Below are 25,430 nucleotides of genomic sequence, written 5' to 3'. Positions count from 1 at the left end.
ATTGGTTATATTTGTTATCAAATATAAAAAAGATAATATTATTATTCTTATATTGGTTATATTTGTTACCAAATATAAAAAATATTTATAATTTTAAAAAATATTCTATGTATAGATTGAAATCTTTTTTATTTTGAGGAAAAGAGAATCAAATATTCTTTTCGAAGTAAAAGTTAACAAAATAATTATAGCATCAAGTATTTTATTTATTTTTTAATTTTTTTAATATCTATAAGAGAGGCCAATCAATGAGTGACATTTGTCATCACCACATTGATTTCCTCTCTTTTAGTATATTATATATAGATTTACGGTTACTATTTGCACAAATTTTAAGACAAAAATGAAAAAGTTGGTTGAATATAATAAAATATGGATAAAATAAGATAAATTTGTAAAAATGTGAGTGGACGTAAGAAAAAAATAAATAAAGTAAGAAAAAGTAAGTGGAAAATTGTGGGATAAGAAGAGGGTAAGATAGTAATTTTTCATATCAACAAATAGAATAAAGCAAACTGTAAAACACATTATGAAACGGACTAAAACGGAAAATGTAAAGATCATTTTGAAACGGATGTAGTACATTGGTAGAAAAATAAAATTTTCACTTGTTTAAATATGAGCATGTGACAAAATAGTTTGAAGTACGCCCCCTAGTGGGATTGAACCCCAATCTAGCTTTTAGTTGAAAGGTGAAATTTTTTCCACTAGCCCAAACCGTTGTTTGGTGTCGGAAATATTACATGTTATCTGAACTAACACATCATGCATGTCACTAATACAATACATTTATACCAATAAATTAATGTATTGGCCTAGTGGCTAAAACTGTGGTTCTATGTACAATAGATTACAAGTTTGAATCTCTCGATCCCTCCCGGATTATTATGTTATGCTTATGATTCATTCACATCCCTATTTTATAAGGGAATTCCTGAGATCATTTTTCGTAAATGACATTTTTGATGCCCCTATAGAATAGGCTAAAATACCCTCGACAATTTAAAAGCTGGTTATTTTAGTAATTTTAAAAACTTGCTATTTAATGCAAGTTTGTAATTTATAAAAACTAAATAATTTCATGCATAGAAGTTTTCCTATTGGCAATGTTACATTGAAAGTCAACAAAGAATTAAATAATTTATCTAACGAACATAAAAGCAAGTAATTAAAAAAATATGGAAACCAGCCCCGCATGTAATATCTCATTTTCTTTCACAAAAACAATAAAATCCGTCAATAAAAGTTAAAAGAAGACACACAAAAATCAAATAATATTACAAATTTATTATAATTTCCAAAATCTCTATTATGTATACAGAAAACTAAAACTATTCAAATCACTTTTGTAATTCGATTTTCTGTAAAAGGAATAGGAGTCTGAACAGTTCTAAAAAAAAAGAGTAAAAAAAAATCCACCATTGTTTCTCTTGAAGTCGATACATATGAGTATATATATTTTAATCCCGAATCCATGCATAAATTAAGAAAATAAAAAATATAAGTTGTGTTATTGAGATTTATCATTTTTGACGACAAAAATCACACACTGGATTGATAACATTTTCATAACTTTTCGATTAGCCATTTGTGATGAAATCTTGGAATTTGTACTATATCATTGGTTAAGACACTTTCTGAAGAAGGAAAAAAATAGTCATTTTAAGTTAATAAATTTTAATTTTATTAATGTCAGCATACGTTCATTTTAAAATCCACACACGCATCGCGGCACACTCCGGGTGATAAAGTTGATAACACAACCTTATTTTTCAAGCAGATTGATGAAGATTAACATACGAGTATAAAACTATAAATATATTGTGTTTTCCCAGCTGGGCTAGCCCAGGCCAGGCCAACACACAGTCTTGCTCTTGTAATGGCCACATTTTTGGAACTATTTAAAACCTATTCAATCGACATGTTGTCGTGTCGGAGCCTTGAGTAGAAAATTAAGACTTTGGTGTATGAACAACATGCCCAGAGATAAACATAACTATTTGATGTAAGTGCAATCGCAATTCGCAGGCACCTAAACATGAATGAATGGTACTTCATTTTTTGTTTTTTAGCTATTTGTCTTTTAGTTGATACGTGTGTTTTCTCACATATCACATATCTGATATGCGTAAAAATAACCTGTGAAATGTTAGACTATGATATATGGTGATCAAGAACGAGCCAACTTTAACTTTATTTATGGGATAAAGCTCGAAGGATACAGTTAAAAGCAATAACAAATTAAAGCATAAAGAAAACATCAAAGCACACGACGATGTGCTCTAATTAAAACCAGGCCTTATAAGTTATAACTAATACTCTCTTAAGTAGTTAATTAGACTTAACTAATTAATTTTATTCTTCTTCCTCAACATGATGATGATGATGACCAATTGACCATCCTAGATGTAAGACATAGGGCACTGGCGTTGCATGGTGCCGCACATCATAGGAATCTTCATGGCTTTGTCCATCATCATATGTCCTTGTTGCTTCATCTCCATATCTTGCATCATCATCTTCATGGCCTCACATTGGCATTGTGGTTGCATCATCCTTAAGTCATCACAACACTTGTCAAAGTATTGTCTGCTCTGCTTCCCTTGATTAATATCTTCATCTATCATGTACGACCTCCTCCTCATGCCTTGCATCATGTACTGCTCACAGTGGTTCGGCCACTGCGACCGCAACTCACGGCGACACTGGCTAGAAGTGCTCATCCTTCGGTCTGAGGCAGTGTCCTCGATCTCGACCTCGACCTCGACCTCGGTGGTTATAATGGTGGCATGGGTCATTACCACCAAGGTTGCCATCATGGCAGCTAGGATTACAACTTTGCTTGCCATTTGTTTATTACAAGCTAAGGTTTGAAATTCTAATTCTTTTTTGGCTGAATAAAAGTGGATTAATTTTGCTACGTTATTGGATTACTATTTATACATAATTAGAGACACTTGCATGGAGAAAACGTGGTTGGTAAACATTGTAATTAGCAGCCACCAAAGCTTGGTTTCTTGGCCCTTATGTACATTTATGGACATATGGTATTAATATGCATGGTCCCGGCCTTCTCCAATTTTAATTTTTAAATTTTAATTTAAGATTATTTGATTTCGTATTATCTCAGGAGAATCAATTAAATTATCAACCTGCATGTGGATATGTGCTTAAATGTCCAACTCGTCTATTATAATTATAATGAAGTGTGATTTTGGCCTAAGTAAAAGTGTTGAAATGTCCGTATATCCATGTTTGAGTAACAAGGGTCGAGGATCCGACACGGGTGATTGATGTGAATTGTGAAATGAGAGTCTGAATAACATAGAACCCACCGGCCTTTTGTCCCTTTGATAGATTGCTTAATACTACGTAAGTAGATATTGATCGAGTACTCTTGTATTGAAGATCGATTGAATTGAGTCCATAACTCTAAGAAATAGAGTGATCGAATACTTGGGTCTTTGTCGATATTTCTCTCAATTCAAAATTCAAGGATTTGAGTTGATTTCCTTTCATGGTTACTTCTGAATTGCGTTGAATATAATTATCCTAATTAAGGATTTCATTGTCTATTTATTACTTTATTTAGAACGAGTAACATATTGAATTAGTAATTCATGATCAACGAGGAGATAGGTCTATACTGTGAAACTATCTAAACAAACAGCTTAATTGAAAGGAATTATCAACTAAATTAATGAAAAGTCTACCAATACGGTTGTCCGGATCATGGATAGTGAAATATAATACATATTTTTGTTTTGCTGTCTTTTCAAAGCAATATAGTACTCTATGTATAGAAAGTGAAAATTTAAAACATAACTATAATTATGGGACGGATAAAGTATTTCGTAGTAAAGGACACGCAAGTGCATGCACAATCTTTAATTACGGAGCATATGATTAAGAAAACCTATTAGCATCATCTATATATTCATCTTTAACCTACCCAACATATTATGAAGATATATAATTGTACAAAGTAACAAATACTCCGTATACTACGTACATGATACATTTCAGTAAGAGCGGTAGAAGCCGGGGCTACAAATTACAATAGCCAATAGGTCAATGGCTACACGATAATGGGCCTTGTTGAATTTCTTATAATGAGGCCCACTTCACTATGTACATCAAGTACGATAACAATACGTCTATGGGCTTGTCCTGAACCGGTCTGGAGTGGTATAAAAAAGTAATGCATGTCCTACATAGGAAATGTGATTTTGTTACGATACGAACCAAACTTGTCTTGGCACTTGGTTTCTTACATAGGTCTTTGAGGTGTTTGCATATTACGCCAAATGTACGATGCTTTAGGGGTTGTTTCAGTGTTTGGTTCAAAATTATAGGGATGAGATATGAGGTATGAATGGTTTAAGCCCATACTATTTGTTTGATGGTTAATTTTAAGAATTTCAAATCAATATCTCAAACCCTCAAAGTATGAGGATTTGGCTCATATCTTTACTATAGGTATTAAATTAAAGGAAAAAACTCATTTTCAATATGAATTAGATACATGGTATTAACAATCAAGTCCCAAATCATATCATTTTGATATCAATCCTGGTTCGAACCCTATACCATTGTGCGAGTCAATCGCCCCCTTAAACTTCTTTTTTGGTGGGGTGGATATACTATCTGTTTTTTTTTCTTGAAAAGTATACAATGTGTTTGGTTGATGATTTGAAGTGCTTTAAATTCATACCTCATACCTTTAAGGTATGATCGGGGTGTAGAAACCTAGGAGGGGGGGTTCATACCTTTACTTAAGGTATCAATAAAAAAGCAAAAAAGAAACTCGTTTCTAAACTAAACCAAACGCGTGGCATTAAGAATCAAGTTTCAAACTCATACCAACTTGATATCATTCCTGATTGCCCTTAAAAAGGTACTTATTTGAGCCAAAATGTTCATACTAGTATCGTATTGTGAATGGTTGTAACGAAGTGGGTTGACATAACCACATCCGTAAACACGATTAGTCCATGGCTCATGTCACGTAATATCGGTTGTCTGGTCATCAATCTTAACAACCATATATTCCCAAAAGTTAGAACACCGGCCGTGTCAAACGCCACACCCCCATAATATAACATTGTCACTTGAAAGTTTCAAACATAAATCACGAACAAAATGCTCGGATTTTGATCAAGAAAAGGACCAAAGTACTAACCATTTAGGAAAAGAAATGAAAGGTTCTAAAGAAAGTTGCATTTACAACACACAAAATGACCTAATTAAGGGGGTTGAATCAACAACACCCATATTATTACACTCTCCTTGCCTTCTGCAACATTAGGCATAGTATGGGTTGGGTTTGGGCCTTCATTTACTTAAGCATCAACAACGTCTGTTGTTTCAGAAGAAGCCAGAGTGAACTCAGGTTTGGGCTCTGCTACTGTACCGTCTAGAGCATTGTCTAGGCCCAATGCTCTCAGAGCTAGGTGGGCCGCCTTTTGTCCTGAAATCATCATAGCGCCGAAAGTTGGACCCTGCAAATTATTGTTCGGATACATGTTAATTCTTCATCCAATATTGAAATATAGAGGGGAAAAAATAATCACTTTTCATCTCGGAAAATTAAACTTTTCCAAAACTCAAATCTAAATTATCCTTATTCCTTACTCACCAGATTAAAAATATTCAGATCAAATCAGGCCACAAAAAAAGCAAAGCAATCACATAAAATATTCATACTAGACCAAACCAGACCAAAAAAAAAATTCAAACCATAAACTAAAAAAATCGGATCATATCAAAAGAAAAGAAAAAGTCTTTGTCAGACCATCTCATTGAAGACTCGATCCAAATTAATCACAATCCAAATTTTCTAATGTTACCCTGGTAATTTCACTAAATTTTGCACATAAAAAGTTTTAAAATCTCTATTTTACCATGGGAAAGTTAAGGTGGATGGTACCACTAACTTAATTGGTAAATTTTAAAAATTGGTGTCAAACAACGAATATGCCTGTCTATTCATGTGAGAAACAGATATTTTATAGAACTTTTGGTTTCTACCTTACCTTTATTTGGTTATGTAGCTCTCTTTAAAGATGCTAAATCATGAGGATGATTCTCATCCATATTTGATTATACCCCACAACTATAGCAAATTAATGGTTTTAGTGAATATCAACAAATTTCATTTCACAATTATCCTTTTTCTTAATTTAATTTTTAGTTATTGGTGGGTCACATTAGTCACATGCCTCACTTTTTTATTTTATTTTTTATGTTAGTGGAGTCACATTATTCCACTTGATTCTTCAATGACAAAATAAAATAAAAAAAGCATATACGAAATCTAAGTCGAAGGTACTCACCTAATTTATAAAAGTTAATAAAAGTATCACTATATACTACGTAGTACTATACTAGTGTGCTTGAAAATTGTGTTTCTTCAGTATACAATCCAGTTTACATTATACAACCTTTAACCAATTGTTCATAAGAAATTGCCTTGAAAAATGATTTCATTAAATTTAACTGACCTGATTAATTTTATTTTAAAGAGGACCAAATAACTCAACAGAACAATTACTGTATAACAAAATATGTTAATATGTTTTTCTCGGAATGAACATCTAATTTTCCATCAGATTGCAAAAAATGTGTAAAAATAAATAATAAGTAAAAAAACATCCATTACTCCATTGTTTGCATTTTTCCCGGCCATCTGTTAGTGTTATATGGAGTAGAAAAAGTAACAATTTTGACTTTCCTAATCCTAGAAATGTGGGCATTTATTCTGGACGAACAACTAAATCATAAATGTGAGACGAATAGAATTTTAAAAAAAAATTGAAGAATTATTAGGGATAGTTTTTGAATACCGTAATTTTCTACACATATTAACCGTATCTAATTTATAATTTTAATCTTGACCTATTGATCAAAATTCAACTAAAATCATTTTGCATCCTGTGTGCCAAACGATTTAGTATGCAATATGTTATACATTGCACAATATTTAACCAGTTATTCACAAGAAATGACGAAATGTCTAGTACCACCGTCCACCACTAATAAAACATTAACACACACAAAAAATTTGAGTGATAAATATGAGCAATGATATAGGTAAAAATAAAAAGATTAAAGAGATTTACCATTCGTGGAGCGCCGTCAATCTCGGCAACTTCCATACCAGTAACAATCATACCAGGAACAACCTCCCTAGTCAACCTGACAATAGCATCTTCAGCAAGGTTCATGTCCAAAGCACTCATCCCTGGTACAGTTTTAATCATACCAATATCTTGCAACCTCTTCACACCGGTTGCACCAAATGGACCATCATGTCCACATGAGCTAACCACAACCTTAGCCTCCATCACGTTTGGGTCCATACAACTCTGTGTGTTGTGGTTCATTGAAACTAGTGCCCAGTTTGTCACAACCCCAGCAACACGGCCTCCTTTCACGATCAAATCCTCAGCCGCAACAGCGTTAAATAGCTTCACATTCGGTCGGGCCAAAAGCTTTGACATAATGGTGGAGGTGAAAAGGGCAGCATGTTTGATAACCACGTAGTGTTCTAGCTCATCGTAATCGATCTCAAGCTCATCAAGGAAGTGATGAGCAGGCTTGCGGACGATCATGGCGGAGAAAAGCTGGCCACCGAGCCATGCTCCTCCTCCAGGGCTCACGGATTGCTCAATGAGGGCTATGTTGATGTTTGGGTTCTTGCTCAGCTCGTAAGCACAGCTAAGCCCGGCTGACCCGGCCCCGATCACGACCACATCGGTATCTGCGTACGTGATCATGTCGGTCATGTAACGCCGGGTCATCTCCCGAGCCACGATGGATTCACGGATAGGGTCGAATTTGTAGTTGTTAAGGTCGTACGGGAGTGGGGCTGGGGCTGGGGCTGGGGCGGCAGACATGGAAATGCTAGACTTGGTGGATGGCTTGTAGTAGATAGATTTGTGGATTGGGGTGGTTAAAGGGGTTCCATAGACAGCCGAGTCTAGGAAGACCGGCTTGCTTAATTTGGAAGATAGGGCGGCGGAAGCCATTGAAGCCATTTTTATTTTTTTTAGTAGAAAGGAAAGAGGTTTAGAGAGGAGAGAAAAAATAAATGTGCGTTTCAGTCAAGGGAAGTGATGGATTTTATAGGGGATTTAATGAATATTCAATATAAAAATTATAATGCAAAACAAATAAATCACCCTATATGTGAGTGAATGGTATGATTTCAACAATCATCCCTAAAAAATCTTAACTGCTCTTTCACTCTTTCTTCCTAAATAAAATATACTGTTTCAAAAAATAATTACGACTATATTGAAATTTTCATACTGTATTTTCATTCTAATAATATCTTATTAGTGTTAAGAATTTTTAATTTACTAACTTTTGTACCCAATATCATACCAAAATAACATTTTTATTTATTGTAACACTGTCATGTTTAATGTGTGACCAAAATAAATTAATTGAACTATTTAACGGTTAAGCAACTTGAAACATCCATCTATTTATATATTAGAGCAAGATTAGCGCTAGTATAAGCTAAGACTTTCACGTCATCTTTTTATTAATTTTTATTTATTTTCAATTAATCAGATTCTTGTTGAGACCTTTTCAGACTTACTTAATTTTTCACTTCACCCCTCGTACCCATTCAATACTCCTCAAACTTATAAAAATAATAAAATAAAGAAGAATAAATAATAATAATAATTAAGATTGAATGTGCTATTTAAACGTCTTAAGTAGAGTCTTGGAATTCCAAGACTCTTGCTCAGACTTTTGTCATACTCTTCAACTTAAATGGGAGGTCTTAAGTTAATACTCAATAAGACTATTGCTCAGACTATTGCTCAGACTACCGCTAATCTTGCTCTTATACTAAAAGAGAGGAAATCAATGTGGTGATGACAAATGTCACTCATTAATTCCTCATTTTTTTAATTAAAAAATAATAATTAAAACACTTTAATTAAGGAAAAAAATATTATTGATTTTCATTATAAATCTAAAGATTCTGTTGATAATAAACATACTAAGAATATTTTCGGCTCTTTTCCCTTTCCTAATTAAACAAATAAATTATAAGGAGGATATAGTTCAGTTCAACACCTTATTACAAAGTATATTTTTAAAAGATATTGTTGTTAAACTAAAAATATATTTTATAATTTATGTATTAGTAATTAGTAAAAATTAAATGGAATTACTACGACATACGGTGATACAAATTATATGTGAACCAAATGATATGCTTCATATTATGTCCATGCAATTGTACATGCAAAACTAGATATTACGAAAACATTAATTTGTGATATAACAAAATAAGACAGGTGAGCATAGACATACATATAACTTAGTAAAATTTTAATTTTGTATTTTACAATTTATATTAAGTTCGATTTAAAAGTTGATGAATAAGATAAAATTTTAAATGGGTCAATTAAGTTAAGAGGGTGTAGTATGTCATTTTTTAATGAATATTTGGTCGAATAAAGTGGGTAAGCATATTTGATCTACTAATAATGTATCATATTATATCATATTTGGGATGAAGGGGCAAAGATGATTTTAATTTCTAACTCCATAAGCCAACATAAACTTTATAATGGTTATACCTTATAATTAAGGGTTTATTATATTGTACGTAGTATCTTATATTGTAATAAAATTATTATTAATATGTTTGCAACGACAAAATAATTTTTCTATGTTAATGTAAAGGATTGAAATATTCCTTATATATATAAAATTTTGTGTAAAATTAACATTTTGATATATAAATCATGCATCACACTTGATATGGGAGAGTCCGGACTTAATTAATTTATTCTAACGACGAAGATAAAGATAGATTATTGACTAATATTGTCTAATAAATAGATATTTGGTGTTGGTGAATAGATATGAGGAAAACGTGTACCAGACCACCTTGGTGATGGGGCGAGTTTGAATTATTGGATTTGAGAACCCGAACCCTCATCCAATTCTAATTAATGTCACTTTTAGATCTTTTCATCAATATTATATAGCTAATGAAATCAATTTTAATAATAAACTTATGTCAATATATTCAAAAGTAAGATGCATGAAAGACAAAGTGATGTATTTAACGAATATAGGGACGAAAGATTGTCAGTGGGGCGGATTGTTTTGGGTTAAGAGGGTGACGGGACGAGGATGCATAAATTTTTTATTAGCCTCGCCCACCTCTCTTATCATTGAACGAATTTATCGCGAATCTTTCAAAAAAAGAAAACTATTAACCTACATATTATAATGAAATGTTCATTTACTCAATTACTCTAATCAGACAATCAAATTGTAGAAGACTCTATAATAGAGTTTTAAATTTAAAATTCTCTTACCAAAACAAAAAATGTTGAATTGGGGGGTGGGTTTGAGGCTGGTGTAGATACACGAGAGGGTGATTGAACGGGGATGAATTATATTTTTTACCCTTCAGGAAAGAGATTGGGTGGGGTGGCCCGATTGGTACTATTGTTCCTATCATGGGTGGCGAGGAAGGGGGTAAGATCTTAGGTGGTTAAGAGTGTGGAAGTCCCTCCCCGCCTCAAAGCCATCTCTATCTTAATAAAGTAAATGGTGCGGGTATGTGTTAAATGATCGGGTAATGAGGTAGTTAATTGGGATGAATTTAATTTCGTATCTTATAATTAAGACGAACAGGAATGGGATTGGGGTTTAATTGGTACCATACCTACAGTTGGTGGAGGGGATAAAAGTTTTACGCGGGTACGGTTGTGGAGGCTCCGCCCGCCTCAAAGTCATTTATAGTCGAATAAAATAGATGGAGGAGGTAGGTGTTAAGTGATAGGCTAATGAAATAGACGGTGAAGGAATATTAGAGGAGTATGACTACCGAAATATAGGGTGGATGAGAATAATTTTATATTTGACACGGGTGATGAACGGAGACGAACACAATCAAATATTTGTACCCTTATTTGTTTAATTTTTTTTAATAAATAAGACATTAACAACATATTTTATCCATCATTAATTTTTAAATAGAAAATATTTATAAGCTCTTTTTTTTATTATTATAGATTGTCTGCAAATACAATTTAGATTTCATGCAAATTTAATACTCGCACATCGTACATTGTAGGGGGACTATACTAGAGTCTTCTACAATTTGATTGTCTGATTAATAAAAGACTTATGTCAAATAAAACAGAGCATAGGCTCGATCCTGACTTTTTAAGGGCTCAGGGCGAGACAATAAATTAGGCCCATTTGTTTTTATATGCTCTAAAATATAAATTATACCTTATGTTACTATTTTCGAGGACTTCAAAAAGTATTCGAAAAAATATCTTAGGAAAAATTTGGTACTATTAATCCAACATTTGACCGACTTTCTTTTATTAATCTCACATACGACATATTTTTTAATAATCTCGCCAGCGAGATGGTGATGAATTGATGAAGATGATGTCTGCATATATCAAGGGAAAAGAGAGAGAGAGAGAGAGAGTACATGTCACGTAGTGACATATTACCACCTACAACAGGTTTATGACCTATTAAGCTCAATAAAAGTCTTTGGGTACTAAATGTGAGATTGTTAAAAAAAATATGTCGTAGGTGGGATTAATAAAAATAAAAAAAAATCAACGTGTTGGACGGCCCGAAAAAGAAAGCGGTGCGAGTATTAAGGGACGGAGGGAGTATATAAGTCGGAGTACTCCGCCCGTATTGTACAACTTTGTTAATTTGTTACCTACTTCGTAGTAAATTTTATTTAAAAGTTGCGAGGAATTAGATTAAATCAACGTGTTGCATAAAATACTGAGTATTTAAAACGAACAAACGATTGAAGATATGATATTTTGATTATTGTTTTTTTTGTTGAACAATTAAGATATTCTGATGGGATTATTGTCTTGCTTTGTTCTATTCACGTTATTTCCGATAATTTTTTGAAGAAAATAAGCTTCACGTGAATTCAGATAAGATAAGTTCAGGAAAAAAATAAGAATTATCCTAATACAATTTATAGCTAAATAAATTCATACTACGTATAAGATTAGTTATGAAAACAATTAAGTGAAAATAAGTTTAATAGAACGTACCGTTAGTCTAATTTGTTACTACTACTTCGTAACTCTTATCTCTTTAATAGTCTAGTTTGTTAGGTTGTTACAGATAGATACAGAGTATTTATCTTACATACCGTTGTATTTATCTATTTACCATGGTCCATATACTTTGTATTATTTATCCAATAAGTTGCTGTTACTTTCCCTATTTAAATTACTAATTAGCTTGTATTACATAGTAATGTTTCAAAAGCTTCCCAAATCTTAATTTAAATGAGCAAACATTAGTGATAGAGCTGACTAAGATGAGTACTACTCGTACTACATAGTACATACTACGTATGTAGCTGAATTTAGTTCGCAATGATTTTTCCTAATAAAGATTTTTTTTTAATATTATTTTTTGATTTTTTGGGTTTTTTTGAAAGTTATAAGTATGTGTCTATTTAACTTTTCCATGATCAGACCATACAATCTACAAATTGGCAAAACAAGACAGGAAGTCTTTGTCCATTATATGACAAATTAGTATTTGTCGAGGCCAAAGAAAACATATAAACAATCATACATTTGCGACATGGACCATGGTTAATAACTAATCGATTCCATTTATTTATACGAAGTACTACTATACGGTACTAGTTATTAGCCCAGAAAACAGTTAATTCACTATTTTTTGAAGCGAATTGAGTAAAAAGTAAAAACTGAAGACTTGTGTATGATAGTTCAAAGGTTTAAATCTTCTCCATGTAATGCCTTATGGCTCATTCGCACCATAAAAACCATTATTTTAAGTGAGTGTTAAAAGAGAGTCAAGCCATATGAGTGTGACTCGAAAGGAAATATATGACATGATGTCGCGCAGGTGTGATAGTAATAATCCAAAAATATCAAAAACATTATCTCCCCAACATACATTATTGTAGGGCAAAAAAAAACCACTTGAAAGATTTGTGGCAAATTTGTTGCGTTCATGTCATTTTTTTGTACAACGTCAAGTTCCATTAATTATCTCTCTAACGTGTATATGGCTATGCGCTATGAGTTTGATAGCCACTTCTGGCATTTTCTTGAGCTGATTTTGACACTTTGATTGCTCATAATTCTCGTGATTTATCTCATTATTGATTCTTTTTTATTATTGATGTCCACTTTGCCAAGTACTAGTACATCAATTTTTATGCGCTCTACACTTGAAGTCTTTACTGCGAATGGCAGAATGCATTTTCCTTCCTCTCGGTTAGGTTACAGTGTTACACCCTTCATCTTATATACCAAGTACAAGTAGTATAGTAATAATCATATTGCAATACATTGACTAAGCAATGTCTTGGCTTATAAGAATTACTTTGGTTATTAGCTAGGGTTCTTCTTACCACTCCTCCTACTCTCAGAGTCATATGAGCATGCCATTTCATCTTACCTTATAAAATACAAAGTAATATTGTAAGACATTGTTCTTTCTTATACACAAATTATCTATCCATCTAGTTTGAAATAGTTAGGAAACACTTTTGCATAGAAGGATGATGTTTTTTTTTTCTTTTTTCTTTTTGAGAGCCAGAAAAAACTAAGAATCAAGAAATCAGTTTTTTCCTTACCTTACTGGCAAGTACGTAGGTTGGGTTAACCGTTAAACGACTTACTTTAATCCACACTACATAGTCAAGAGACGAGGCAACAAAATTATGCATGGGATAATGTGATGGATCCGATCATCTACCACCTTTGGATGTAAAAGCGCATCAATTGCATCTTAACAGCCAGTCTTCAAGAGGACATTCCTGGCATACTGGGAAGCTCCCTTCATTCCTTCCAAAATACCCATACATTCTGCCTTTAGGGAGAAATTAACACAAACTCGCATCCAACCTTGGACATATCGTTCTGATTCCCTCTCTCCTATCCACGCAATTGCAGCTCCCCATTATTTTCTTGTTCTTGTGATTCATCTTCTTCCGCGCAGCACCGACTACAATAGTCATAAACCCCATGCTTACCGGTGCCCCTTTTCTCCAGATAAAATTCTTTGGTAGGGGTATAGGATGCACGCACCCTAGTCTACCCACCTCCTCTTTCACCAATTTACAAGAATTGCTTCATTTGATCTTTCCTTCTTCAATCAACATTAGAATCATTTCGAGTGAGCACTTGGACTTTCCAAACACGGCCTCATTTCTATAAAGCCATAGAGCCCATAGGGTAGAGATGAACTCTACCACTCTCGATTCATACTTTTATCCTCTTTAAAAAAAGAGATTAAGGAAAATTTTCAACCATTCACCAATGTTGGTATTCGTCGATGCAGAGGGATTGATTACCAGGCCTCTAGCTCTAAAAATATGGTCACTAGTAGAGCAGTCTCTAAACAAATGATCATCGGATTCCTCCGTTATTCTGCAAATCAAAAGGGAAAAATCCATCGACCTGAATGTTTCTTTTTCTCAGATTTGTTCCTGTCGGGATAACTCTATTGACAATCTTTCGGCAAAACATTTTTGACTTTGGAGAGGTATCTCTTTTCCATAAAGACTTCCAAATTAAATGGTACTGAAGGCAAGTCAGAATGTTGGTTGATAAAGAATCAATACGCAAATTTGATGCTTAAGTCCCCATTTTTGGTAAGATCCTAATAGAATCCATCCCCATCGCCCGAGTTAGACACTTATGAAGAAAAAATGGTTGATGTTGAGGCGAGGGTGAACTCCCTCCATATTAGGCAAATTTCCAAATATGGGCGTCGTCCGTGAGATTGACGACCCATTTGATTGAGGTCAAAGAGAGACGACTCGAGGAGCTCCAAATATCTTTAAAAATATTTGTAGAATTTTCATCTCCTATTACCTTTCTAGTTCCCCCTTTTAGTCGAGCAATGTTGCGCACCATACTCTGAGCCGGCCACAATGCATTTGACAAGTTTTCACTTGTATACCCAGAAGAGATTGGGTCCTGGGAGCAAGCTGGTATCGTTGGATAGCCTCCACGCCTGCCTTCCTAGCATGGAAATATTAACCGTTTCGATGTTCCGAATTCGTAAGGCTCCGCCAGCCTTGTGTTTAAACAGGAGCTCTTTCTTCCTGCAATAAATGAGTCAGCGATCCATAGACGAAATCCACCAAAACCTCATGATAATGGAAGAGATATTTTCTACCAATCTCTGCGCGATAAGTTATAAAGAAAATTATTTTGCCGATAGTGCAATAAGGATGCCATTGATCAAGATTAGCTTGCCCGCTTGGTTGAGATGCATGAATTTCATGATGTTAGCTTTGCCAATAGCTTATCAGGAATACAAGATAGACCCTTTGTAGATCTTCCATCTATGCCCATCGGACATCCTAGGTAATCCCCCATAGAAGTCGCGCTCTTTACTCCCAAGGGACGTCTGAATATCCCAGTGAAGAAAGATGGGGTGTTTGATAAAAATGACAAAAAAAACTTATCAAAATTAATCATCTCCCCTGACAGCTCACATAATGAGTCAATACAATATCTCAGTTCTCAACACGAAGGTGGTTTGGCCATAAAGCAAAAGAGGGTGTCATCTGCAAAGAAGAGGTGCGATATTGCTGGAGAAGATCTTGCCACTTTTAACCTGGTTATTTTCCTCTTGTACTGAAGTAGAGATAACTTTTTTGCGAGCACCTTCATACATAAAATGAAGATATAAGGAAAAAGTGATTCTCCCTAACGCATGCCTTCTTTTGGAGTAAAGGATTGTGATGGCTCCCCATTCACTAGAATGGCATAAGATACAGTAGAGATGCATTGCATAATTCTATGAATCCAGACACTTGGGGACTTCATTGAGAGTAACACTTCATGAACAAAATCCCAACGAACACGATCATAAGCCTTACTAAGGTCCACTTTCAGGATTGTTGCAAACTGCTTATCCTTTTCCTTCTTACGCACATAATACATAAGCTCAGAGGCCATAAACCAATTATCCACCATCAACTTCCCGGAACAAAAGCATTCTGATAATCCGCGACAAGATCGGGCATTACCTTCTTCAGTCTATTTACCATGCATATGGAAATGATCATGTAGTTAAGTTGCACAGTCTGATAGATCTGAATTTGCTGACCTCTTCTGGTCTGACTTCTTTTGGTATCAACGTGATGAATGTCTGATTACCTCTTTAAGGAGGTATTCTAAGGCAAGAAATATTGAACCGCGTCACATAGGTTTAGTCCCACCAGCCCCAAATGTTTATGGAGAAACGATGGTGGTATCCCATTTGGACCAAGAGATTTTACAGGTTTGGAATTGAATGTTGCTCTTTGAATCTCTGAATTAGCAAAAAGGGTTAGTAAAAAAGATAAGTGCGAATCAGATATAGTGGATAACCCTTGCAACCACTATATATCCAAATGCAGTGGAGCCGTACTTGGTCCATTCTAAAATTCTCGCAAAGTGATCCCTGAATGCGGCGCGGATGCCCGAAGGGGACTTAATCAATTCTCCACTGTTTTTTTTATGCCTCGAATCTCATTTCGTTGCGCAAGAACTTTGACACTTTTTTAGAAAAACTTTGAGGACTGGTCTCCATATGCATCTCACTTACACTTTGATCTTTGCTTCCAATATAAACATTGATATTAGGCTTGTGTTTGAGATAGCATTTTTCTGAAGAAACATGTTTCACACATCCTCGACGCTCAAACAACTTCATGGACTTTCGCAAGCTCCTTTTCGAACAATCTCCAGTTCAAACCCAAGTTTCTTTTGAATTCAAGGCACAATTTTTTCGAGAGCCTTAAAATTTTGGCGAATATGATATTGAATAGATAAAGATGGGATTCATTGACATGGGTGTTCCACACCTTTTCGAAATTTCTTCCTTATTCAAACACCAGGCCTCCAACTTTGTGCACTCGGATCCTGGTTTCCCCAGAGGCGCAAGTATTATGAGGTTGTGATCAAACAAAAAGATTGGTGGTTGCAAAGTGATGCGTCCGGGAATATCATTCTCCAGTCATTTACATATGAACGATCCAAATCAAAACATCCACTACAAAAGTTTGTATCTTTTATGACAACCTAATAACGACTGGTCATCCACGCCTAAAACGTATTTTAATGCCCGAAAGTTGGATAAAAATTGCGACGGTAATTACAACCCAACAAAGACGGGAACAACCGTCGCAAATGTCTTTTACGACGGTTTAACGACGGAATTTTTAATTACGGATTTTTCATGAAATACCCCCGAATTTTGGCGTAATTCACCAAATGCCCCTCGACTTTCAGAAATTCATAAAATACCCCTATTTCAATACTTAATACACGAAGTACCCTTATGACATCATCAACCCTGATTAACCCAATTAACCCACCCATTAACCCATTTTTTCCCAATTAATCCACTAAACTCCTAACTACCCCATTTTTTTTCTTTTTTCTTTTCTTTCTCCCCTATTTCTTCTTCCAGTTTCTTCCATAGATGTCAATTTCTTAGCTCCACCAGGACCGCCTCTTCACCATCGTGTGTCGTCAGCTCCGTCGACTTGCCATCCACCACCAAGAAACAATAACAACATCAGCCACAAGTAAAAACAACCTCTCTCCTCCTTCTAATTAATTAAACTCTTCACTTGAATTCAATTGAATTCAACGGGAATTTTTCGATCAATTGAATTCACCAGAAAACGTTGTTGGTCAACCTTGCAATTCCCTCCTCTCTCATGTCCGTCTTCTTGTGCCTCCTCGTTGCACCACCACCAGCCAGCACCACTTCCTCCACCTTGTTGAACCGAATCCTTCCATCAGAGAAATGATTCGATTTCTCTCTCCTCAAATCACCATCACCTTCTTCCCCACCTCTCATGCCTCCGCCTACGCATAGGGTTACAACGGTGGTGAAGCTTCGAAGAATACTGACCATAAGATGGACGCTAGGGAATTTCCCCCAAAAAATTGATTGATTGATTTTGCTTATATGCGATTTTAGTATTTGATTTGATTTTTTGCGATTTTCGGATCTTAATTTACATTCCTGGAGAGCTGGTAAACGAGATGATGATACTAGCTCGAAACCCAATGGATTGATTGCAGTGTTGACCAGGGGAGAGAGGAAGCAGAGGGAGGGAAGGCGTTGGTGGGCGTTGGCAAGAGTGGATGTGTGTTGCTTTGGTAGGCGTGGACAAGGGTGGAGGCGGAGGTTGAGGTGGAGGTGGAGATGAAGGAGGGGGATGTCAGAAACATGGCTGCCATGATAGTTGAGGTGGATGATGAGTTAATGGAAGAAGGGGGAAGAGAGAAAAAAGAAAGAAATGGGTGGGTCGTGGTTTAATGGGTGGGCTAATTAGGTTGATTATGGGTGTTAATTAGGGATAACTGAGTTAATTAGACGTTAGTTGGTTGATTATAGGTTTGATGACGTCATTAAATATATTTGGCGTATTAAGTTTTGAAATTGGGGTATTTCGTACATTAAGTTTTGAAATAGGGTTATTTTATGAATTTCTGAAAGTCGAGGGGCATTTGGTGAATTACGCCAAAATTCGGGAGTATTTCTTGAAAAATCCGTTTTAATTAACGACGGCCCCCTTTTATGACGGATTCACGACGAAAAATCCGTCGTTATTGAACAATTATTGGCCTTTAACGACGGGAAATCCCGTCGTTAATAGTACAATTTCTTGTAGTGATCGCCTTCCTTCCCCGTTGTTGCTTTAGGTATATTTTACCCCCAAAAAAGTGAATTTCCGTCATACCACTAGCGAACTTCCAATCGTAAACGTCGCGCCCACTCTAAATGATCCCTGTCCCCTAAGCTTTTGATCTCGCCATTCAATAATAGTTAAAGTCCCGATGCAAACAATAGGACTTTCCCATGTCGATATAGAGCTTGTAGCTCCTCCCAAACAACTTACATATTCTCTACAAAAGGCGAGCATACACAAAAGCTACATCAATCCTGGTTGAAATTGACCTAAGCTTTACAAAATATTACAAAAGCATAAGACCTCTAGTCTAGGGCTCTAGGGCTCCAACATAGGGAAGACCCGTGCACTACCCAAGCTATCACTACGAATACAATCCGCAAAAGTTTAAAGGGCAAAACAAGGTATTAAACTACTTGTTTTTGGGGCTTATCAACAAAAAAAAATTCACTTCGTTTTGCAAATAAGAAACTTGAACGAGTAATTATTTTCAGTTTATGTCGTTTTGCAGAGAAGAAACTCGGGTTTGAAAAAATTGTATATGACCATAATCTCAACTAAAACGAAAAAATGCTTTCACCAAGTATTATGGTTTGAACAACCTCTTATATGACCATAATCACAACTAAAAGTATTCTTCTAAGCGTAACATTTTAATTATGTCTGGAAATCTTGTAATAGAGACGGTGATCATTTGCCAGTCGACAAGTATGGGTTCAAATAGGTGATTTTCGTGAGAGACGAGGCATAGTTGATCACAAAGGGAGAAGAGGTTTCCGCTCCACCATACTAATACTCCGTAAATTGTGGTCACACAAAGTAGGTTAGAGCATCTCTAATGGTAAGCTAGTTTGACAATTAGCTTGTTATGCCATATAAGATTTCAAGCTATTTTATTGTCTAGCTAATCAATTACCCACAAGCCCATGACCCAGCTTCTGAGAGAAAACAAATCAACTCGGATCACCGAAAACATCAGGCTAACACATATCCAAATACCAAAAATAACAGCTTAAGCAAACCCTCCACAACTTTGCAACAACCCAACACTTCTCTGCTTGATCCACACCCAATACACAACCTCTTAAATAGGGCCAACTCCACAAGGAAGCCAGGCTGACAGAACCTTCAAAATACTATGCAAGGTAATTGACCAAAACCTAGAAATAAACAAGTCATTACCTGCTAAACAAGTTCAAGTGTTCTACTTGGCCAAGGACAAACTTGCAAATAAGGATACAACTACCCAAACGAAGTACAGGAGATCTCGGGGAAGTAAATTAGACAACGCACTAGGAGATCTCCTACCTGTTAAGATTATGAAAACCAGCTAAAGACTATCCAGAACCAACTTTTAAGTAAACATGCTTTTTTTACATCACACAAATACCTGAAGTACGCAAACCTTTCATCATTATATCATAATGTAGACGATTATTGTCAAAGACATTAACATCCGTCGCAAATTCCATGTGCTCTGCATGACACAGCAACAGAAACACTACCACACAAACTTATGCTAACCACCAGAGTTATTATAACACACTACACACATATATGCTTGTCACCAGAGTTATATTACGATAAACGAGTCCACAACTTCTGCTACCATACAACTGTGACACAGAACAGGCACAACGTATGGATCTAGAGCCGTCGCAGCTCAGAAACCATGTATTTTTATGTGTTCCTTCTTCACAATGCCAGCCTGTTGACCAATCCAAGCAAAAAGAATTAAGTCAGGATAATCTACAACACTACCACAGGGTATATGACAAAAAATAAATGAACAACTAAAAAAGCAACAGCACCTGAACTAGGAAGGTAGACACATTCTTCCGCTGATCACCTTGCAGTTGGATCACCTGGCCTAATTCTGGGTCCTGAACAACAGTACCATTACAGCAAAACTCCTTCTTGAGGTCCTTGAGAATCTTGTTATAGCTAAAATCTTTCTTCAATCCTTGCACTGTTGTCAGGCTCTTTCTACCATTCCTCTGTTGTACACGGATGTGCACATAATCTTTTGACCCAGCACCAGAGTTCTCAGCATTTGCATCAGCAAAAGGATCTGAACAACATCGAAGTCAGAAATTAAAAAACAAGATCAGACAATCAGGGCAACACCAAATAAAGATCATAGAGTATATGCTCTGAATCCAATTCCCACCCTATCAGACCAGAATAACAGCAAACATTCGAAACTAATTTGACAACTTACCAAAAGCAGCGGGAATCTGGACGTCGATATCCGACATGAAAACTAGGCTTGTGAATAAGGATCTGCGGACCAGAGAGTTGATGTTGATATAAAATGCTCAGACCTGCATTACAAAGAGTCAGCAGAATATTAATCAAGAGTCACAACAATGGAACTCATTTCTAAAAAGCTCCAAACATAACATCTTAAAACAGAACTATGAAAGAGCAAACCACTCGGAAGTTCTAAGAAATCACAACATAAATGTCATTTTCTAACATCAAGCTAAGGATTACAAAGGTACAAAACTACCATAAAACAATCCACATTCAAAAACATTGGCAAGTCCTATCAGGTACAAAAAGAAAGTAATATGCTCCCCTAAACAATTCTACAAAATCAAAAACAATATAGTTGGCATCAGTAGAGACCAGACCATACGCACACTCCCATCAGGCTTATATGGATGATTCAAAACATACAATCTTTAAACTTGTTAACTTCTTATATACTCTAAATACTTTCTTAGAAAAGATTGAAAGATGTAAAAATTGCTCAAACCAAAACCACACAACTCAAATAGAAACAAGTTCATATCATTGTTATGAACAAGATCATTATATTGCTATTAAAATTCTGTTATTGTACTTCAATAAATTTAAAAAACTTAATTAAAAAAGAACAAGGAACGTCGTTCGTAAAATGCAGTAATATTACCTTGTTCACATGACACAATACACTAATCTAAAACTACATTGAACAGTGATAAATCAGGCAGCTAAGAGATGAAATGAAAAAATATGTACAGAAAAGCCCTTCCTCGTACCACAAGGTTATAAGGTTCTATCCAGTAAACCAATGCACCGAGAACGCTATGCTCAGGGTAAACAGGACAAAGGCAAATCGGCACAAAAAATGAAATATAAACCAGTTACTAAACTATTCATCTTCCACTGCACATTTTTGAATCCCATTCTATCTATCAATTAAAACCCCAAATCCAAGAAAAACAAAGAAAAGACACATGTAGGAATTATCCCGTCACTCATGCTGCAGAACTAAAACAGTGGAGCGGCCAAGGAGTCCAGCAATAATGTTAATTTATGCCCATCACACAATGTGCGCCACGATTAAAACCTCTCCCGTGGAATACCACGCCACCCCTCACTAAAGAGGGAAGCGCTCGGCCTTGGGCAAATTAAACCTTTCCCAACCCCACAATTACAAAATATAAAACATGATACAAGCAAAATATCCAATTTAATACGCATCAACCAATCCACAATACACGAGGACTGAACAAATGAGGTCAACTCTAATTACAAAACAGATGCTAAACCATAATATTTCAATCCTTTAACATTTATCTATGGAATAATTAGAAGATCGAATAAAACAGCTACAAATTTCATTCAATCAACAATATAAAAATCAAGATCTAACCAGCAGATAAAAAATCATTAAATCTAAACATGAGAAAAAACGGAATAAAAAGATTTGAAGTCCTAATCTTTCAAATTCACAAGTCAAAAACATGCAGATAATTCAACCAGAAAATAATTCAACAATAGATCATACAAAAATTACACAAAACCAATCATAGTCCAGAATAATCAAACAAATCTACAATAAAATCAATCAAAATTGTAAAATTAAAATAAACCGACCTTGAAACAGAATCAGAATCTTATCAAAATCAACGCGAACAAGAGCAGAACAAAATTGATTGATTAAACAGAAGAAAAAAACTAAAAATAAAAGAGTTGGAGCTAAAGAAAGTAAAAAAGATTAGAAGATAGAGAGAGAGGAAACCTGATCCGATAAAAGAGGGAACAAGAAGTATGAACCCTAGATCGGATAAGTCTGAGCAAGGTTGAGGAGAGAGAGAGAGAAATTGGGGATTTATTAAACCGACAAATTGAAGAAAACGGAAATGAAAAGAGAGACGAGGTGGAGTTAATGGGTTTAGGTCGGTTGGTTTTTGCACGACTCTGTTGAATGTGATGGAAGGAGAGAGAAAGAGAAGTTGAGCCCATAAAGCCCATCAAAATTAGGTTTTCTTATTATAGTTGATAGCCCATAATGTTTCTGCATGATAAATCTGGGAGACTCCACATAGAATGTATAAGTCAGTGACAATCGTGAACATTTTCTTGGGCAATGATTTTTCCAAACAAGATGCAAGAGAGGCAATGAAATTGTCTCAGCACTTAGACAAGGTAAAGAGGAAGCTCAGCTTGCTGCAGTTGTGCCACCCTCTTCCCTTCCTTCATGACAGGATAAATTCCAGCGAAGCCCCTTTTGATGCAAGTTTAGACCCTAGGCTGTTTCCCTCTCGACTTTGGATCTTAGCACCAAAAAAGTTTGTCTGTACAAACGATGTAGGCCTGTATTCGGAGTTTCCATGGGGTTGTCTACAGTATGAAATATGAATGACTAGATTTTTAGCCCGTACTATTCACGGATTCTATTACTCTCTCTGTTATTGAATATTAATCTCTTTTGGAATCTTGATACTATTCACAATTGAAAATAATCTTCTAATTTCTTTCCAATACGTACTTCTAAGCATATTTATGTGAGATCTTATTTTGTTCGTCTTAATGTGTAGTTTAACAATCTCAAATTTCTATATTTTTCTAACGTACGTATTTGAAGATATTTACGTTTAAATATTGAGTTGAAACGGGTTGAAAAGTTAAAACATGACTAAGATTTAAGAACGGGAAAGTAAATTATTATGTTAAAATAAAACGCCTATAAAAATACCGCCTGCTATATTTTATATATTAGATTAGATTAGTTTTTGAGTTTGAATTAAATTTTATTTTAGATTTATTTTTTAATTATTAGAGTGTTTGACTAAAGGTGAAGTTGTATATGTGTAATATTAGTAATTAGTTAATAACTATACGTGAAACTTAATTATTTATCTACGTGGTACTCGACTTTTAATTCAAAAATAATTTCAAAATCTTATTTTTCATTTGCCGAAACCATTAAATTTTCTAAGTGGCGCTCTAATATTGGATTAGTGTTTGATTTTGATTGAATTTTATTTTAGATTAGTGTTCGAATTTGGATGAATTTTATTTTAGATTACTTCTTAATTATTAGAGTGTTTTATTTTGGATGTAGTTGTATATATTAGTAATTAATTAATTAAAATATCTACGTGGCACCTAATTAATTATCTACGTGGCATTCGATTTTTTTAATTCAAAAAATAAATTAGACATCTTATGATGGAATCAGATTTATGATGGAATCTAGAACATTTAATTTTTTTTTAAAAAGAATCTTAATTATACGTTAATAAACGTGCCAAAATCCAAACGTAACAAACATTTTGAAACGGAGGGAGTAATATATATTGTTATATTTATCCATATTTCGTGTTCCGTCTTCTCGGCCATACATTAGTTGAAGTGAGACTAGAGTCTCCTAAATTATCACTTGTAACAATGTGAAAATGTAACCTTTGTCGTTTAAAATTCCCATACAGTAAGTCAGTAATTTTGAACCGTATACACTTATCCCTTAATTGTTTTATAAGAGATATTGTTACATGATAATCATATTAAAACTAATTTAATTTTATGAATGATGCCCAAATTTAAAGGGAAATTACTAAATTAAATCAAAACTTGAAACCTGAAAATATCCGATCTTATCCGAAAATACGGAGCTGATATGATCTGATCCAATATGAACTGAACCAATAATGACCCGAAATCCTGACCCAATCCAACCATCAAAAAATCAAATTAAACCCGAAACCCGAAAGGACCCGACCCATACCCAAACGGCCAAACTCGACCCAAAGTGAAAGTGACCCAAAATAACCCGATACGAACCCGATTCAAACCACCTATTTGCTAGGTCTAGGCCTAATAATGAATGTCATTATTTGTTAAAAAAGACTCTCAATCAAAGAATCAAACCTCGATTGTGAATAATTAGTCAGATATTACCACTGGGCCAAATTAATTTCTTGTAATCATTCACACTTAATGCTATAGATACTTAATTTCAGTGTTTTTTTTTGGCCCTGTACGGTCGCCCCGCTCACACCCCTCTCCGCCGCCCTTGATCTCGATCAAATATATCTTAATTACTTAAAAATATATCATACAAAAAAAGAAAGAATCAGTAATTAATTGATAGATATATTTCCTTCAATTCTTTCATTAAAACAAATAAAAAATGATATGTCATTTATAGTAGAGAATAATTTGTGATCGATTAAGTATAGCATACATCATATAAAAGGCTGGATTCAGTCTTCTCCTCCGACAGTTCAATACACATAAACTCTTCGGCCAAACCACAAAATAAAAGATAATAATAATCTGTAGTGAAAGATCGAGCAAGTGAAGTAATGGAGATGAAGAAGGCGGTTATTTTGCTTATGTTGATAGCCTTTTTGGTGGTTGTAACAAAACCTCAATCAACCTTGGCTGTCCGACAATTCCCCTTACCCTCAAACATTGTATTACAAACTAT

The 25,430-nt window shown here is 34.8% G+C and overlaps 3 protein-coding genes across 4 annotated transcripts; all 3 read right to left on the bottom strand.

The window, feature by feature from the left end:
- Positions 1 to 2,402: 2,402 nt before the first annotated feature.
- On the bottom strand, positions 2,403 to 3,027 carry LOC110795737 (2S sulfur-rich seed storage protein 2). Its single transcript, XM_022000756.2, has one exon. The coding sequence runs from the start codon at positions 2,847 to 2,849 to the stop codon at positions 2,403 to 2,405; it is 447 nt and encodes a 148-aa protein (XP_021856448.1). The 5' UTR covers positions 2,850 to 3,027.
- Positions 3,028 to 5,074: 2,047 nt separating this feature from the next.
- LOC110795721 (thiamine thiazole synthase, chloroplastic) lies at positions 5,075 to 8,295 on the bottom strand. The gene is made up of 2 exons (XM_022000736.2): positions 7,122 to 8,295; positions 5,075 to 5,501 (listed from the first exon to the last, which is right to left on the bottom strand). Exons 1-2 carry the CDS (start codon positions 8,037 to 8,039, stop codon positions 5,343 to 5,345), a joined length of 1,077 nt encoding a protein of 358 aa, XP_021856428.2. The 5' UTR covers positions 8,040 to 8,295; the 3' UTR covers positions 5,075 to 5,342.
- Positions 8,296 to 20,115: 11,820 nt separating this feature from the next.
- LOC110795722 (protein translation factor SUI1 homolog) lies at positions 20,116 to 23,101 on the bottom strand. 2 transcript variants are annotated; one of them, XM_022000737.2, is made up of 4 exons: positions 22,737 to 23,101; positions 20,946 to 21,048; positions 20,536 to 20,795; positions 20,116 to 20,432 (listed from the first exon to the last, which is right to left on the bottom strand). In XM_022000737.2, the coding sequence occupies exons 2-4, from the start codon at positions 20,980 to 20,982 to the stop codon at positions 20,388 to 20,390; spliced, it is 342 nt and encodes a 113-aa protein (XP_021856429.1). In that variant the 5' UTR covers positions 20,983 to 21,048; positions 22,737 to 23,101; the 3' UTR covers positions 20,116 to 20,387. The 2 variants fall into 2 exon arrangements, with proteins under 2 accessions (XP_021856429.1, XP_021856430.1); XM_022000738.2 differs by having other exon boundaries at positions 22,592 to 22,794.
- Positions 23,102 to 25,430: the final 2,329 nt, after the last annotated feature.

Source organism: Spinacia oleracea, chromosome 4 (assembly GCF_020520425.1).
Source record: "Spinacia oleracea cultivar Varoflay chromosome 4, BTI_SOV_V1, whole genome shotgun sequence".
Taxonomy (NCBI): domain Eukaryota; kingdom Viridiplantae; phylum Streptophyta; class Magnoliopsida; order Caryophyllales; family Amaranthaceae; genus Spinacia; species Spinacia oleracea.
The sequence above is the reverse complement of the archived record's forward strand: the minus strand, read 5'-3'. Positions and strand labels throughout refer to the sequence as shown.